Source organism: Glandiceps talaboti, chromosome 2 (assembly GCF_964340395.1).
Source record: "Glandiceps talaboti chromosome 2, keGlaTala1.1, whole genome shotgun sequence".
NCBI classification, from domain to species: domain Eukaryota; kingdom Metazoa; phylum Hemichordata; class Enteropneusta; family Spengelidae; genus Glandiceps; species Glandiceps talaboti.
The window spans coordinates 26,589,325-26,610,113 of record NC_135550.1 but is presented as its reverse complement, the minus strand read 5'-3'; the positions used below and the strand labels follow the sequence as shown (position 1 = coordinate 26,610,113).

The 20,789-nt window shown below is 34.9% G+C and overlaps 1 protein-coding gene across 1 annotated transcript in view; it reads right to left on the bottom strand.

Annotated features, from left to right (window-relative positions):
• LOC144448233 (serine/threonine-protein kinase D3-like) overlaps positions 1–18,332 on the bottom strand; it is a 46,329-nt gene extending 27,997 nt beyond the window's left edge. The window contains exon 1 of the mRNA XM_078138396.1: positions 18,035–18,332. Coding sequence (XP_077994522.1) covers positions 18,035–18,187 — 153 coding nt within the window. The 5' untranslated portion in view covers positions 18,188–18,332. The remainder of the gene's footprint in view (positions 1–18,034) is intronic.
• Between the last annotated feature and the right edge of the window lie 2,457 nt (positions 18,333–20,789).

The window sequence follows — 20,789 nt, the reverse complement described above, 5'->3', positions numbered from 1 at the left end:
GGATGTATACTGTATCTGTATGTACTACAGGGGTGACAATACTGGTGGTTGAGATAACATTCAACATTCATCATACCTATATGGAAGTTTCTTAAAAAGTTTCAGTAAAATCACAAACACAGTGACACTTCTGTTCAAACTATCCATCACAAAACATAGTGACAATTTGCCAAATGGCCATATTTGATTTGGTCATAAAACAAAGTGACATGCATATGTCTGAGACTCTCACATAGTATGCTACCTTTATGGCAGGGTTGGTTGAAATCAGTTGGTGCATGCCAGAGATATGAGGGCGAATGCATGGACAGACAGACAGACGGACAGACAGACAGATGGATGGATGAAACCCAACCTAGCAACCTCCAAAGCCAACTAAACAACCTCCCAAAGCAAACCAAACAACCTCCCACAGCAAACCAAACAACCTTCCAAAGCCTTGTAACTAAACAACCTCTCAGTCAACTGAACAACCTCCCAAAGTCACCTAACCTACATCCGAAAGCCAACTAAACAACCCCTCAAAGCCAACAAAACAATCTCCTCAAACTAATTAATATAACCTCCCAAAGCAACAATCTACCAAAGACAACTAAACAACCTCCCAAAGCCACCTAACCTACCTCCCAAAGCCAACTAAACAACCTCCCAAAGCCACCTAACCTACCTCCCAAAGCCAACTAAACAACCTCCCAAAGCCACCTAACCTATCTCCCAAAGCCAACTAAACAATTTAACCTCTCAAAGTCAACTAAACAACCTCCAAAGCAATGTAAACTACCTCCAAGAGCCAACTAACCCTCCCAAAGCCACCTAACCTACTTCCCAAAGCCACCTTAACTACCTCCCAAAGCCACCTAAACTACCTCCAAAGCCATGTAAACAGCCTCCAAAAGCCAACTAAACAACCTCCAAAAGCCAGCTAAAGCAATCGCCAAAAGCCCACCATACATATGGCTTGCAATCGTCTTTTACTTTGAACTGTAGTATTATAGTACAGTGCTCAAGTGAAATCAAAGATGGATAACAGTGTCTGGCTATAAATGAACTGAGCAGAGACATACCAGTACAACATATCTCGGAAATAGAGATAGCTAAATGCAAGTAGGTGGCCTAGCTGATTCCCAACAATGTGCAAAATGTTAGAATCTTGAGATATACATGTCTGTCACCACAAGTAGAAATTCAATGTGGTTGTACTTAGAGATAAGCATGGGTCATAGTGTTCACTTGCATTGTCTTAATTTGGATATAAAGACCATTTCATGGAGAACTACTTCATGAAAATATGTAATCCTTAAGACTTTTTATTGAAATCAATACTCCTTATCAATTAAAATTCATTTAATATCCAGCTAATTACCTTAGACCTAGTACCAGTATGTACTGCAATGGTTGCAACCAATATAAAGTTTGGATTCTTATTTGCATGTAATATATGCTTTGAATGGTATACTAAAATCTCAATAGCCTCAATTCTATCTGTGAAATCAGTCCTGAGCAACGAGAATGTTAATTAACAATTGGTATCACTAAAGGTTTGGCAGTAGAATTGTGGAGAAATCAATATCACGAGATGATCTTGTCTTGTATGAATTTGGATAAGAACATCTTGCAAGACAAGGTGACCAGGAAGACCAACAGAAGAACACACTGTGACTTTCTGTTAAAGAGTTCCATTTATGTTTCAATCTTGGATTATTGCATTGATGTTGTCTTAATAAGGAATACATGTATATGGGATCACTCTTTTGTTTTAGACCAATTTCTCTCTGGTTCTGCCAAACAACCAATTTTCGCTCATTTGAAATTGGCCTTTACGTTCATAGAAAACAGAATCACTTCAAGTCAGATCGCACAAGTACAGATCATATGGTATTGGTTAGTGGTGAGCTGTCAAGTCAAATGTCTTCAAAACCAAGAATCAGAAATGAATATATTTGTGTGGGAATGAAATGGAACAGTACAAATGAGAAGAATGTTTGTAAGTTCTTGTACATGTATCCACTGAGAGTGACAGCACATAGCAGACATATCATTCAATGATCCGGGTTACAGGAGAGCAGTATCATGTCATTCATGATACATTGAAACAGCAACACCGACAATGACAGGAATTCAACTGAATCAATTAAGCTATTTCATGTAAGCATTACAGATATGTATGTATAATAAAAATATTTGATGAATGAACCACAGAGTGTGAAACTATGCTGATATGTGCTATCTTTTTCTTGCATGCATTGTACAAATGTAGCTGCTATGATTGGGATTCTTGACTCCTAATTTATGAGTATCTATCACTGTTCTGACATTGGTGCAATACCTTGAGTAAAGTTTATGAGTCGATCGGTCAGTGATTTCTCTGCTCTTTCTCAGGGTGGCCTTTCCCACTGCAGCATGGAGTTCTACAACATAATAGTATCCTGAAATTTGTTCCATATGTCCTTGTCTAAAAGGTGCCACGATCCACAGTTTGACTGGCCGCATCAAGTATTAAAATACCCACCACTGCATCAATCACTCTGGAACACTCAAACTTGTCTATTTTTATGACATTTTGCAATCAGAGCTATTTGTGGGAGCACATATACTACCAGTGAATTCAATATGAATGCACAAGTTCACAGTATTCAATCAATACAAGTAACAATCTGGTCAGAGAAAGTTGAGGTGCACATGTGTATATGCAGAATAGCTACATGTATGGTGTCTATGATAATTAAATTCCACATACAATACCTTTGATGCATTCATTCTTTTGCTTTTTCCAATTTCACGATGCAATTTGAACAAAAGTTTGAAAGCAAAATGGATTGCATTTTGCTCCCAACATTTTAATGTTGCCATCAAACCTTTTTTTTAATAATATTAGTTTTACTACCAAAAAATAAAAAATAATAGCAGCAAACTCTGTAATGATTCACTTATACAAATAGATATTATATTATATGAATTCATTACAGAGCTTGCTGCTATTCTTTTGAATTGAGATGTACATTTTGTATATTGAACATATGACGTATATATTGAACATACAGCAGACACAGATCTCACCAGATTAATCTTAATCCATGACAATATACAGGTACATACTATACTACTTTGCCATATGGACAGACCATATCTATTGTACAGATCGGACTGCTCCAATTTAAACTTACCAAACTGGGTTACATGGGCTAAGTTTTAAAACTACGATAACAATTCATTGGATAATTTTAGATGAATTTGATACTAATATTTTGATTCAAATTATGAATTTGGTACATTCAAATTATGGCATTGGGGCAAAGCTCCCTTCTCTTGCAGTTTAGAATTTTAGTCAATTCTGGATGGTAATAGGTCATCCATTTTATACAATTGTCTTTGTCTTTTAATGCAACATTGTTTTATTTACATTGTTGTTCTTGTAACCTGTCTGTTGTGTATGGCCTAGTGCCAAAGGCAAATTTCCATGTTTTCAGTGGACAATAAAGTATATCTATTTTAGATGAATTTGTTACATTCAAATTATGGCATTTCAGATGAATTTGTTACTGTCAAATTATGGCATTTCAGATGAAATTAAGCATATGCAAATTCAATGCCCTTTTTTCCCTTTCAACAATTAGCACAATTTCACACAAAAATCAACTAATTCAGATCATCCCTCCTTTCTATATCAACCTGACATGTTCTAGAAGTCACTGCCAATGTCAGTGGACGTCACTCAACACTGTGATGCTGGTTGCTTGAGTGAGGTCTGCACTGCTATAATGTCGGTCACTAAAACACTCAATCCAATGCTATTTGCTAGGAGTGACATATGTTCAATATACAGATGTAGGCCTGATAGCAATTCATAACAACAGTTACAAAAGTCATGAATTCTGAAAGTTGTACTTCTTCATTTCCTTTCCTAGTTTCATAATGCAATGGAGGTCACAGGAAGGACAAGGCGGACTTTTACCTCTGTCTGGCAAAATCTGTCGTCATTTCCCAGACATACAAGTCTCAACCGAGAAACTTTATTCCATATGAATTATTTGGCTTAAAATGTACGGATTGATGTCCACCTACATGTAAATTCCACATCAGATTTACCAACCTGAATTATTCATTCTTCACTCCCTAAACTTAAAGATACAGTGATATCAGATAACACAATGATCCAGACATACAACTACCATTTACAGATGATAAAACAAACAATTGTAATGACTTCAACACCTACTGTCCACCTATATGTAGGATTCAACACTTGAAACAAATCAATGGATAAATTCTATACAGGAAATGCCCCCATAAACTATAACTCCAATGATTTATTGTCTATACTTCTTGTTTTTGTACTTCATTTACTCTATACAGACATGTATATTGTGATCACTTTCAGATCAAATCCTGTCAGCAGCCAAAACATTTTATTGACAAACCAGAAAATGTTCATGTCAATTTACAAATGGACATCAAGCCAGTGTACACATCCAGTACCATCAAAGACTAATAGAGGTGATTCTGCTTGTTTTGGAGGTTTACCATAAACCATTTCATGTACAGTTTTGGTATATCTTTCATTGGGTAAAACAAACAAGTAAGAGTCAAATTTTAATTTGTTTCTTTCAAATGACCATAACAATAACTACTTTCATGAATTCATTGTCAAAGTGTTTCATAGAAGTCACGTTAGAGTATTGAATGGTCACAATTTAATATGTTAAATGTTGTGATCAACTATTTACAAACAAAAGTACTTGCTCATGCAGTTGTTCACCTGTTTGTGTACCTTGTGATGAAAATACTGATCTAATTTGCATAATTCAATACTTTTCAAAATAAATAAAATCACCAAAATTGGTTTAATGACCAGAAAAAAAACTGCACATAAAAACAAATGAGACATTTCAACATTTACCCAGGGAGATTTTATGTAGAAAGAACTATTTCATCTTATTTGCATATTTATAAAAATATTTATCTTTAGAACTCAATAACAATAACAAAGTGAAAACAGCTAGTTAAGTTAGAAGTTTGGTCAGACAAAATACTTAATACCTTATAAATTAATTTCTATAAAAGGGCACTGGCACATTAATCAAATATACGAGAACTATATACAAAAGTTTCAAACTGTGCTCGGGTAAAATAGACCACAGGTTCTCATCTCCAAAAACTGAACTTTATCTCAATTAGCTTGCCATCAAATGGTGGTGATATTAATTACTATGTTAACAATATCTCTGACCATCTGTCACCTACTTTCACTAGAGTAACACATGTATTTACCAACTCTCTTATTATATTGTGTGAAATTAATCAACTATGGATTAAATTCTATCATTATGTCATTTTTTCAAAAGAAGCCATCAAGTTATTAACAAATCCATTAAGAGCATACTCATATAACATATTACTAATCATACTACTATTTACACTGTGGTCCGAGTTAAAGGAATTTCATACATATATTGCTATAGTAATAAAAAGGTCATATTAGCTAATGAAATTAACTAAAGTACTTGTTGAAACTTTCTGCCCCCTGAAAGTACAAATATATCATCCAAACAAGAATATTTCAAACAAAAAATAATGAGGTCTAATAATGATGATTTCCATGACAACATCGAACTAAGAAAAGTTATTAATTCAAGCTGATCTTTGTGTTTAATACAGTTGAGTGTTTTATATACCAAGGTGGGAGTTGTCATTTCTGTACATTATTGACTTTAGATATTGTATTTCTACATTATTTCATGCCAAATAAAATATACTACACTGCACTGCACTGCACTGCACTACACCACACACCACACCAAACACCACACCATGTTATACCATGCCACTCCACCCCACCACACACACCATACCATACCACACCACACCATATGCACCACACCACCATGACACCACACCATACACAACCGCACCACACTGCACCACACCACACCACACCATACCACACCACACCATACACAACCACACCACACCACACCACACAACCACACCACACCATACACAACCACACCACACCACACACCACACCACACACCATATACAACCACACCACACCATACACAATCACACCACACCACACAACCACACCACACCACACTACACCACACACAACCACACTACACCACCACATTTTACTATGATGAAATCACTACAAGCTAGAACTTCAACAACACCTTTATACTGAAGGTCATCAAAACTTGATCACCAACATACATGTATACATACATACACCCACACATCCACCCCCTAATCACCCCCCCCACACACACACACACACATACACACACACACACACACACACACACACACACACACACACACACACACACACACATTTATTTGTAAAAGTGATACATACAATAATTATAAATCAATTGACATAATATGTTGGAACGTTTACTGTAAATATATATAAAGCAAATCATGTGGGCCAATATTTTCTATGCAAACGGCTGTCAAAACTGAGACTGCTGAGTCAACAGCACAACTAGGATGTAAGCATTTTTCGGCTGATTTTTTTCTGGTTTAACCTTGAGGGTCACAGTAAAGGTCATTAAAAATTCACTCTCTCAGTCTCAAAAACATAACTACTTCACAATTCCTGTTTTTTTGTCATTACATATAAGAAATGGCTAAGTTTCTTTTAAAATCTGATCTTAATTAATTGTCTTTCACAGTCTAGTTTATTCATTTGAAAATTCTTTTTTCCAGTATATGTTGCATAATAAATATCCACTTACATTACTTCTTGATGTATATATTCAATATTATGGCTTAATAAAAACAAAATGGCTACCACTAGTCAACATTTCATAAGCAGTTGTTGTTGTGAAACAAATATTTAATGACAAGATGGTGTACACATATCAATTGTGATGTGTCACCCTTGTACTAAGTTTATAACAAGTGAGCTGGTACAAACAAGAGAGAATAAGGAAACAGTCTACCTTTCTTCAGGAACTGTCATAATGCATAAATAATTAACTATATTCAAATCATTCGGTGGCATACTCATAGAGCTAAGCTATACTTATTTGGATTATTGGCCTAGATAAAATGAGGTGTCTGTCAATAAAGGATTCGGTCTCTTTTTATAACTGTATGAAATGAGTGAATTTCTCCAATTCATGTATGAGTCATTCTACTGTAACAGTGTCATTAGCTTGTAAAATGAGGTAACTTTGAACAGAGCTCGGTCAAGGGACTTTTTTATTGCCACTTTATGTATAAATTAAGGGATTTGTTCTCCACACTACATTTACATGTATTTCAACTTTTACCGCTACAACCATTATCAACATCTGGTTCTTATATAATCATAAACATATATCCCTACACAATGTCAAATGTTCATAAATTCAGTGCTATTAGTAGATTATCCACACAGGAAATATTATGTACCACACTTCTGCATTAGATTGTCTAAAAATGCTAACGAATCAAGGGTGTAAATACTACTTGATTCTACTGACAGCTATCTCCTTGACATTATCATGTCTGCCTACGATACTTCTTCCTTCAGACATTTCTTCTTTTTATTATTCTGTTTCATTCACTCTCTACTTCCAGTTTTCAGTGGGTAAAGCTATGAAGATCAAATACCACATGACATGAGTGACTGTGTGTCTCTCTTTGCAGCAGAAGTTAACTATTCATGACTTGGATGAGTCACTGGTCTAGATACTCACTATCTTGTCTGTCAGTTCACAATTTCAAGCTCTTTGACTTATTCACACTATCATCAACAACACCATTCACATCAGAGTAAAAGAACAAATATGGTTGAGCTACTCTGGAAACACTAAACTGCTCTCTCAAACAATTGGTTGCACTACATTATAGGAGCCATAATACGTCTCTACATGTACTTGTATATGGTACTTTCTTAAACATAGTGGCCATACCCTACACAACATAAAGACTTGTAAAGGTCCATTTTGAATTAGGATTAAAATTTTGGTGTGCAAAACAGTTGTCATGGTAGCGCTATACCAAAAAGGTTAGCCCAGAACAAAAGAGTAGTTATCTTAACCCCACGGCTTTACCGATAAGGTAACAAAATGCAGTGAAAACCTTGGATTGAAACCCTTGCCTATAGTGGTTATAATGTATACATGTACTAACACTGCTTTCTCAAAAGTCCACACCTACATAGCATACAGTACCTTATCCTGAAGAAACATAGTTCAATAGCACAAAATATCTTTCTTCATTCATTCTTATACACCCATTCATATTCAAAAAATTTAATTTTTTATATATGATTGGGGATGGGGGCAATGAAATAATGCTACATTGACATATCCATGTACATGTTTGTTTGGTACATGTATGGATGTGTTCACAGTGCTACATGGTAGAGGGATGGACAGTATACTGATTGCTATAGTTATGCAAATTCAAACCAGTATATTCTGTTAATGGTGGGATCACTTCCCAGTACAAGTAAATGATTTATATATGTGTTTATCAGAATAACTCTTGCCTGGACATTTTCATACCATCATATTTTGAAGGCTCGATCGGTACCATTGTACATTTTCCAGGAAAACAGCTACAGAAATTAATACCACATTCATATGGAAATGACTACAATATAATATCATATATCAAATCCTGTCTGACTTATAACACATTGCCTTCATTTAGACAACAACATTTTGTTGACCAGACTCAGGATGCTGCAAGACTGAACAAAGGATTATATGTGTTTTCTGTTTAAAATTCAAAGACCTCAAAATACGAAATATGTAAAAAAAAAAAATGTTTTTGTTATATAAAATACAACATCACATATGAGATCAGACATGAGATAAGTCTATTAGTGAGGATTTTTTTTATAAAGTTTGAGTATTTGTATGAAAACTGTTGACAGCAATTTGATGCCTTGACTAACGAAGGGGTAGGTGGATATGTGGATGGGTAGGTGTTAAGTAGGTGGGTAGGTAGGTGGGTAGGTAGGTGGGTAGGTAGGTGGGTGGGTGCTTGTAATGTGTCACAAGGAGAAAACAAACTAATATTGACAATGACTAAAGGTACAATTAACTTGATTAATTGATTACTACATGTATAATTTTTTTTAAATAATATACATGTACATCTATTCCTCTTTACTCATATAATATTGTAGTATCACCTTCTGTTCCACAGATATGCTCCAAATAAAAGGGTTCATTTTAAATAAATTTCTCTGATTATTTGAATATTTCAATGCAGAAGTTCATGTATACATGTTAATGTAACTATGGTTTCATTATGTACTCTGAGTATGGTAGTGATTGTTGCATGTATCAATTTTAGCTTCCTGTAAAGTCATCACTCCAATATCCACTTTATAGCATGTAAACTTTGTTACTATTGATTGAAGCCTACATGTACCACCTCCAGATACACCAGTACAAAGAACACACCAGTTCAAAAGAACACACTGGTACAAAGGTGCATTACTCAAAACTGACATTTCAATAAAGTATTTTAACCTGGGTATCAATATCAAAGTCATCAGCACAGTCAGCAAAAGGTGTTAAAAGTAAACTACTGGATGGTCTCTGTGATAATATCTCTACAAAGAGGGCAAGAGTGCAACAGTGTGCCAAAATTTGAGCTGAATTCAGTCAAGGAGATCCTATTTTTTCATAATTGTATCGCTAAAAAAAAAACTACTTATGAACCTCGTACAAGTTAAAACAACAAATGGAATAATTTTGATCTGTAACTTTTAGTTGTTGTTGTTTTTTTGGTAAACTGGGGGCCTTTTTAGTTATTGTATGTATTTTTTTTTCTATGGACTTGCAAAAAATTAATTTTAATAATTTCAAAAAAAAAGTGGAATCCAGTCATCAAGGAAAAGTGAAGATGAAATTCAGTTTCCTGATCTGATTCCCCTTTACTCTCACTCCAAACAACATGAAGCTAAGGTGTGAAAAAAATTGTGTGGTTCCGATTACATTCAATTTTAAAATAGGTGGGGTAGGTAGATTTTTTATTTTATATATGTAAAACTGGGTGGGGTCAGGTAACCGGAACCAAACAACTTTTTTTATTTGGCCTAATACACAAAATTTGCTCATGGAACAGATTTGACAATCTAGGACATATACAATATATTCTCTCACAATCTTGATACACAAGTTTCTGGTGACACATAAAATAGTACAAAAAGAAGGGGCCCTGGTGACATAACAAATCAGCAGAGATGCCAACTAATAGGATTTCTATATGTTTTCCAGTCATTTGATTCATTAATAATACACCAATACAGATATAAAATGATATATCATACCCTACATGTGTATCACTTGGTAGTAACACATTACAACAATAATATACGGACACTAAACTATGAAATGAAACCACTTTGTCTATCACCTTTTGGTCTTCCTGTAGGATTTACTTTGTTCAAAACTCTTTACATATAATTGACTTGTAAAAATCTTACGACATCATTTTAGTAGTAGTTTTATGATCATGTCTACAAAATGAACTGATTTATGGTTTGAACATTTATTTCTGATATAATTCATACTGAAGCAGCTTGCTAAAACTGCTACACAGGTATATAAATTACTGGTTGGACAGATGGACAAAAGTTGGATCTTTCTAATTCAGTCATTCTATCTGCCAAAGGGCTCAATGTTCTACATGTTCTAAATGTTCTTTAGCAGGGCATACCACCCACTTAAGTTTACAAGTTTTGTCCTTTTCATGCCGACACTATTTTTCGTCATTGATATATTCAGATAATTCCTGATGGACAAATAATTTTGTATTATCATAAAAATAAAATCATACAGTGACAAAATCATCATCTACAAAGTCATGGCAACATTTGACGTCATCAAGTATCCAAATAATCTTCCCTTCTGGATCTCTCCCCACACCCCACCCTATCCTACAAGGACTTTTTCTTTTGACACTGAGAGTTACCAGAGAAGCTGACATGTTTGCTGTGACTAGAAAAAGTATATGACCAATGGATGCAATATCTCTGTCAATCATATTGTTGTTGGTCTTTTTTGTTGTGATCTAACATATCAATTTATGTGAAATAACAGTAGTTTTTTTTTGTGTGTGAAAAACCTACATGTTGTATATAGTTGTTATTTACAAGTGCTCCCCTGACCTCTGTAACTATTTCAATCACATTTACAGCTAAGCTTGGTAGATAAGGCATACTTTGACATGAAATTACTTGAACAGAGACTACATGTATCAGCACATGCAGCAGCAATTCTGGTATCGTTTTACAAAAGAAAATGCATGATAAACCACTGCAATATATTATTTTAATGCAAGTTAACAAGTTGCTCTCTTAAACGACACAAGTTTTTGTAAAATTGATTGTTGTAATACTATTCCAATAAACTGTTTATTATTAAATGTGGATAAGAAACATGGTAAACTGTTTGACTTCAGAAGATAGGTAAACTTCCTGTAAAATACAACTGAAATCCTGATTCTTTTGAATTTTAAAGAAATTTGGAGGTTCACCATCTTGTTTTCAAGGAAATCAAAAATATTACACTGTAACATAGTTGGCAGCAGCTAAAATGGCATAATTTTGATATCAGTTTGATCTCTATTTTCAAAACTTTGTATAGTGACCCTTCTTCATTTATTTCCTTGACTTGAACTGAGAATGGGATTGAATTTTCTTGAACAGAGTAACAGAAGAAAAGTTTCAAAAGTACATATACACATGTACGAGGTGTATTCTACATTAATTAATAGGCAACCCTAACTAACAAAACACGTGACTGCGAGAAATGTTCTGATCATGACTATGAATTATCCAAAATATTATAAAACATCCAAATTGTCTATATTAATGATTTGCAAGGACCAATATCATTTAAACTTGGCACAACAGTGATACCAAAGCAGATATATCTACATCCCTAATTACATCCATGACCTTGTCAAATTTGTAAAAAGTGGTTGCCATGTAAAAAACCTACTATTTATTTGTAGAAGTAATATAAAATACAGGACAGATTAATAAATATGAATCATTATAGCAATTATATCACTTTTGACTGTATGATGACTACATTTATTGTAAAATCAACTATTTGTGAAATATTTCAGTAAATAAAGTACATACAGAGATTCATTTCAAGTGTGTATCCCTGCTACTACATTATCAAATATGATCTTTCATTCAGTATTACATGTAATAGATGTGGCCTTGACTAGGACTACTGCAGTCAAATGTCAAAATCAAACCTTTTCTTTGTTGAGTTTGGCTGATTTTTCAAACTCTTATACAAAAGAGATACATAACAGTTTGAAAAATCAGCCAAACTTTACAAAGAAAAGGCTTGATTTTGACATTTGACTGCAGTTAAGTTCACATCAATTTTGACTGAATGACATTGATTTTAGTACAATATATGATTATGTCTTTGATGAGGACTTGTTACCACTGCTGTGAATAGAGTACTTTTAACAAGTAAACAGTTTCCTGAAAAAGACCCTAAATTTTGGGTAAATTAAACTCTACTTATGATTTATTACTGCAGAGAGTTGGTAAAATTTTGTGATTGTTTTATTTCTTCTTTCATTTTTAGTTTCAAATGGTAACCATTATTGACACTGGATATTTATAAATTGTTCTTGCTAATATAAATTGACAGTCTTGTAGGTTTGTCGGTTACATTCCCATTTCCTGGCTCTAGTCAATGTGTTTGATCCCAATGTACACATGTGTGTTCTGTATGCGTTTGGTCAAATTATCAAAGTTTGCCTTTGATCAGAAACTACACAAAATAAGATAACATTGACACCCAACCGGTGCACAGACCACTGCAAATTTGTTATTTCCTGTACAGATATACTAAAAATATGCAAAACCTTACAGAAAAGATAACACATTTGTAAAGAGAGATACAAACACATTAATTTCAGACACTGTTTGTGATATGTACGTACATGTACATTGGATCATATCACTCCATTGACATCATGTTAGCATTTGGCATTCCTGAAGCTCAGCTGTTCACAGCAATTGTTGATAAATAGTCAATGATCTGTACATGTAAATATGCAGATATCATAGGGTGACCTGACGATTTCAAATTATTTGGTAGTTAATAAGGAAGCTGGCATTCTCTCATGTTTATTCCAACTGAAGATGTAATATTAACAGAGAAGTAAAATGCATTTTGTATCATATTGCATACAACCACAATACACGACAACATTTCTGAACTAAATATATGTATTGTCACATTGACCTGACCAGAAATACTTGACATCCATAATTCACATTCATGTAAAATTAACAGTAATCATGTGGGTATTTTCAAATATGTACTTTGTCTCCAGTAGGACAGTACTCAATAAATCTAGAGTGAGATGAACACAGCTGTGCAACATGGACCATGTTTTACATTCAGACAGACACTATTACTGTTTGTATATACACTACACACAGAAACATACATGTACTAGTGGTGGTAAAATTTCAGAAATCCTGTTACATACACAGAGAATATTCTTTACTCTTGGCATGTATCCTTTCCCAAAAACACACAGGAACTTGTGGTACAATTTCAGAAAATACATTACATTCAGGGAGCTTCCCTTTGTTGGCCAGCATGCATTCTTCCCACAAAACACACAGGAACTTGTAGTGGTATAATTTCAAAACCCTATTGCTTTCAGAGCATTTCTCTTATAGTTTGCAAGCATCTTCCACAAAAAGTCAGAAACCTGTGGTGGTACAAATATACCATAAAAGTAATATAACAGTTACCTTCAGACAAATAACTTTCATATTTGCAGGCATCCTTTCCAAATCATTTAGTACGACTTTTATTTGTCATGGTGCAATTTCAGAAAACTTTGTTATTCAGACATTTCTTTTTTAAATGAAATTCTGAAGGCTGTGAACAGTTTTCTAAAGGCTAGGTTCTGTTATGTTTGAACACCACTATGTGTTGGATTTTTACACAACAATTATTAGTATTGAACATTTAACCAGGTAAGGTTCTAGTCCATATTCTTGCAGTGCAAACATCAATTCACAAGTGTACCATTCACATAATACAATCACAAAAAATATATATTTCTCTACTTCATATTAACATTTAGATCTGAGGTACTCATCTTAAAATTGAAGTTATGATGCTATTAGCATTAAAGAGTGGGCTTTGACTCACCCCTATATATACGTATATAGTCAAAGAAAGTCCTCTTAACACTTAACATTTGACTACCATCCTAATTATGCAGGCTGGCAGACATGATGGGGGTGTGTACATGTACATCTGTTGATTTTTACATGTATTAAATCAGACAATACAGTATAAAATTACTAATAGTAGTGTCCAAAACAAAAGTAATGTTTGAAACAGCAGTTGTACAACTATCTACATTTATGACAAAGATATTCCATCAACTCTTTACACCCACATTGGTGTGGACATGTTTTTTTATGAATGATTTTGATGACATTTTCCACTTTAAAAAACATTTTATCGTCTTCCACAGCATAACATGAGGGAGGGGGAAAAGGAACAAAATCGAAACTGAACATGAAATAAAAAGTCAAGACTTCATAGAGATAACTGAATTGTCAAAATCATTCTAGCCTTCTCATTATCCATCTAAACATAACTGTGATTTGGTGCAATAGGTGTGGACATTCATCATGCATGGCAGTACAAAAAAATCACTAACTCAAATTGGTGTTGTTATTTATCTATGTCTTACTGTCTCCTCCACTGTATTGTCTGTCTGTCTGTCTGTCTGTCTGTCTGTCTGTCTGTCTGCTGTCTGTCCTGTCTGCCTGCCTGTCTGTCTGTCTGTCTGTCTGTCTGTCTGCTCTGTCTGTCTGCTCTGTCTGTCTGTGTGTGTCTCACAGGTTTTTATATGCTTCTACTCTTTTTCACATTACTATCAGTAACTGAATCTTTTATGCACCAGTCAACAAGATGATAAACTATGAATTCAACCTGATAATATTATTATCAGTGTACATCATCATAAACAATTTGACACTCAGTAACAATGCCATAGAAGACCTTGTACATATTTCATCATTTCGTAACAACCACTCAGATAAGGAATGGAAATTACAGACATATAGAGCTGTGTGTCCTAATGACATTGAGTGGTCCATCAAAATATAAATCTCTCATAAGACAGCAAATCCAAAGAAATCTCAAACAAAGCAGTCTATCCCTTTGCTGACGTCTGAAACAACAAATCAATGAAAAGTAATGTCAGTTATCCAGTATCAACAAAATTGTAACAATGTAGTCAGCTCCAATGTGCCACCATAACTGTAACAATGTACCACTGTTGGCCCAATGTGCCACCATAACTGTAACAATGTACCACTATTAGCCTAATGTGCCCACATAACTGTAACTATGTACCACTGTTAACCAAATGTGCCTACATAACTGTAACAATATACCACTGTTAGCCAAACGTGCTAATATAACTGTAACAATGTACCACTGTTAGCCAAATGTGCTCATATAACTATCAATGTACTACTGTTAGTCAAATATGCATACATAACTGTAACAATATTAAATCGTAACAATGTACCAGTTAGCCCACTGTGACCACCTAACTGTAGCAATATACCACTGTTAATAGCCCAATGTGTCCACATGACTACTTTAATGATGTACAGTTCTGGTGTTATACTACCAACATACTGTAGTCCTGTGTCCATAACAATCGGTATCCAGTCAAAACGTCCCCGGGTCAAAACGTCCCCGGTTTCCATAAGTCAAAACGTCCCCGGGTCAAAACGTCCCCAGGTCAAAACGTCCCCGTCTTTCCATACGTTTATGCGGCTCCCATGGATCGGCTAACACAAGTGCTAATTAGCGACACAAATGAAGAGGGCGGTAAGGTTTGAAGTCACGCGTGGCGACGCTTCAAATACTTGAATGTTGCGATTGATCAATGTATTTAGCACATCATGCAAATATAGTTAATCGTGATGAACGAAAGTAGTATGCACTGGCAAGTCGGTGAAAACTAAATTGTATCTTTCACGGTAAATCACGAACAGAAAATGGTTCGGAATATGGGCATCGATACTTGACCGTGTTTTAGGGAAGGAACGGAAACTGTTACACAGTCAAGTCTCTTGGTTAAATTTTGGTCATACCCGAGGACGTTTTGACCCGGGGACGTTTTTGACCCGGGGACGTTTTGACCCGGGGACGTTTTGGTCATACCCGGGGACGTTTTGACCCGGGGACGTTTTGACCCAGGGACGTTATGACTGGTAAGCAACAATCAACACTGTTATGTGGGCACATAGGGCTACTACCAACATAATGTAACAATGTACTGATGTTAGCCCTGTGTCCATAACACTATGTTATGTGGGCACACAGGGCTACTACCAACATAATGTAACAATGTACTGCTGTTAGCCCAATCTATAACAATCAATTATGACTATATGAACATGAGGTAATCAAATAGTCACAGACTCACTACAATTCAAACTGTCTCTCTGCCTGCAAAGAGAAATAAATAAACCAACACAGATGCTTGAGTGTTTGCAGGTATGATGTGTGAAGAACTAGGTCAGGTCTAACAGTATCAAGTACCCTAGCCTACAAACTGTCTAGTTAACAATATAGCAATAAACAATTATGAACCATGTTTGAGACATAAAATCAGTATACATACTATTACACTGTGTGATCACAGGCATGAATTTCACCAAGTTAAAGATGTCAGAATTGGAATTATATCAAATGATTCAAAATATCAAACCAAATAAATAAATTACTGACACTAAAATATGTATATTAACATAATATCAACATAGTTGTGCATACAAAAATTACTGTATATGTTATTCTGAAATTTATATATCAGATCTGCATAATATCACATACTCTGCCAAAAGTGTCTTGAATATATTTTCAAACTATGAATTTGATATTAGTATTTTATTTAAAGTTTAAATTATCAAATAACCCTGAACACCTGTGCAAAGCAAGGATGACAGCTGAACTAAACAAATAAAATAGTGGTAGCAAACAAATACGGGCTGAAAATATGATCTTGGTGATTCAGAGTATAATGAGCCACAAACACTGTGTGTTGATACTATCACAATAACTGTTACCACATATGTGGAATCTCAATTTAATCACCCACCTCCACACCTACCTACTGAACACATCACAAACAAGGGGCAAATCACTAATTAACCACAGCATTAAGGCCATCTAATCAATTTACTATAGATATCTCAACTTATAAATCATCTAACCTATGAATTAACATCGGTACCACAAATTGATGCACACAATTGATAATGTTGATGGTAAGATTAGATTTTCTACGAACCATTTTATAAATGTACGCATCTCGTTTACCGTTACATACTAGTGGCTGTGGTTATGATGAACGCATAGAGTGAAGTGCAGGCACTGGTTGTCCTTTGTTCTCTGTTATTACATACACACTTCTCGCAAGAACGTCAATTTAATTATGTTTCTTAATTATTTGACTGTCACATATTTTTGGTATGATATATCGTAGGAAAAGTGAAAATGGCACAACAATGCTGTCGCGAGTAAGTAGTTTTGTTTACATTTATTGTATGAACAGTCGCCATCACTCATTCTCAGTAAATCCGAACGCGGAAGACAAGGGGCCCCACGATGTTTCCTCGCTGTATAACGTTACACATCTTGTTTGCTGTTGAGGCTGCTAGGTCGTTTATCTCGGTTGAGACTTCCAATTTAGGATTTGAGATTCACACGATCAGTAGATTTTAAAAATTTCCAAAACATTAATATCAATCAATTTGTCTTGAGGCTGGAAACATCATGTACATCAAATTATGGTACGAAATCCGAAATATCATTCAATATCTATCTCCTACCTAATAGCTAGCAAGCATGTCGTGTCAACTACAAGGCGTCTGCCGCAAATGTGTTGTAAAACGCCAACATACAAGCAGGATGGAACGCTCTGTTTTAAATCGACACACAACATAACGAATATATGTTGAGGATTAGAACTATTGAATGGTATACATCACCTTTTTGGTAACAACTGAAGCTGCGATGTCTTTCAATAGAGTCATACTGAGTGGTCCCGACTCGACATGGACCTGTTCACGAGAAAAGCCCATCTGGAGGAGGAACGATATACCACCTCGGCCTCCGAGTTTTCCCCAGCTTTCTTCGCTCATGGCGCATCTACGATCGCGAACTGTTACAAAGAGAATGGTGCTTGATTCGTTGGGTGATAGATATCGAGGGTACAGGCTGATAAACGAGCCCTTGTCATAACATCATACAGAATGTTTTCATCGACGATGTGGACGATTCACTCTGTCATGGCGAACCAGATCACATGACCTCACAATGACACATCCTCCTTATTAGCATATCTACTTTCTGCTTTTCCGCGAAAAGAACCGTGGCTAAATTATTTTAATTTTCTACTCAGTTGTGCACATGTTGAAATTACGTTTTTAAGATTACAGTTATCCGAATTAAGGAGTGAAAAAATCTATATACAATCAAGTACGAATAAACTACTTACACGTAAAATCATTCTCACTGAATAAGTGTGCCCTTTACACCGGTTGCAGACCTACACACTACTTGTCTGTCTGTGACTGTCCGTTCAGTGTTTGTAAACATATTTCTCGCCACTGCATGTTAGTGCTGGCAGGGGTTGGGGACGAAAAGCTCACGATTTCATGAGACGTAAAACGTCTTTTATAGATACTCGATACACATATACTAAATCAAAAGAATAAGCGTCGTTACTCAGATTAAGTCTAATTCTCTTCCACTAATTATAATATATTGCATCGGGCACCGTTCCAGTCTCCAGTGACACTTATGTATATATATATATATATATATATATATATATATATATATATATATATATATATATATATATATATATATATATATATATATATATATATATATATATATATATATATGTATATATAGCGAGTTTGTACTAACGAGGTTCAACTGTATGTATGTACATGTATATTCATGTAATACATACATGTTTTCTTTCATCAATATTTGCAAACGTTTAAAAAAGTCGGTTACAGTCGGTTAATTTTGTAGTTTTAAAACTGGATGTATTTATTTAGGTATTTATTTTTGCTGTGTGTATTGTATGTATTTGTAAGTTTTGAGGATTTCAGATTTATTATAATATACTATACTATAATATTATCATAGTGGACATGCCCAGATAATATTTATTGTTACATTGTAAAATGTATTTATAGGGGCTGGACTAGATTAGTTTCAAGACAACTATTTCCATTCCCCCTTTCCCGTTAGCTACATGTATTGATATTTAGCTTGACTAGTAAATGTAACATTTGTAATTTGTAATTACTATAGTTATATTGTTGGGAATAAATTATTATTATTATTATTATTATTATAACATTTGAAAGTTACAAAGGGAGCCTTCAGTAATTACAAGGGGGAGAATGACATATGTTAGAAGATGAGATTAGGGAAGGGTGTCTAACTTTGCATTATTTTGTGATTTTCATCGATACTTTTAAAACTATCAATGTGATGAAAGCGATATGGGATCAAGTCCTTGCCATTGATTCTGGGACTCGTGTCCTTTATCATGTATGACAGCATTTTAACTCGCGTTTTAGAAAAAGGAAATTGAGGGAGGGCCATGGACTTTTTTTGCACGACGAATAGGGGGGGGGTCAAGTTTTACGCAACAGATCGGACACCCACCCACCCATTTGTAATTGCTGAACGCTCCTTAATAGCAGACAAAGTGTGACTCTAGCTGACAGTGTCATCGAAAATATCATTTTAGTGCGTGTACAAAGATGCATGTAATGTACTGATGGTCAAGACCATCGACCCTCAAGTCAACTCCAGCTTCCCAGTCCACAACAACTTAGCCGCCTATCTCAGATGATGTGATCTTGAGAAAAGGAAGACCAGGTGTCACCAAATAATTCAAAGTTCTTTATTACACTAAGTTTCGAGCGTAAGGCTCTTCTTCAGGTATATAATTCTACAAGATACTCCCATCAAATTAAAATAAACGATAATGCATGTGGTGTTGAAATACGCGTATTTCCTGCGTACTTTGCTGTTTGTTTTTTATTTAATGTTTCTTTGAGTGATGCCAGTGGTATTTCTACATCAGATTGTGAAACAGCCTCCTAAAAACAAGTTTTTACCCGTGAAAAGCTTATACTGGCTATACAAAGTATTCATGGACTCCGACAACGCGGAATGGTCCTAAATATCCTGCATTTGAATCGGCTACGATATATATATATATATATATATATATATATATATATATATATATATGTATATATATATATATATATATATATATATATATATATATATATATAAATTGTGTCTGTGTGTGTGTGTCTGTGTCTGTGTGTCTGTGTGTCTGTGTGTCTGTGTGTGTGTTTCATATACATTAGCAAAACCCACCTGGTCTCCATGACGTCGACAGTTTGTTATTGTTTATTGTATGTCCTCTGGCTGTCCCCGAATGACCTCAGTGCAGTATACTAGTATTTCAAAGTGTTCTGCCATCATGACTTATTCTTGTAACCTTTGTTATAAGACACGCTGAATAGCTCCTGGCCTCTTGCGACCCGCATAACTTTGAGTCGTTAAAAAATGCGAGGTGGGCTCCATTCAATCCGTGTCTGCACGGTTTGCCACGCGATATAGTGACCTGGTATACTGCAAAGTTCAAAGTCCGATACTCTTATAGTGACCAGGTATAGCGTAAAATCGGAAAAGGAT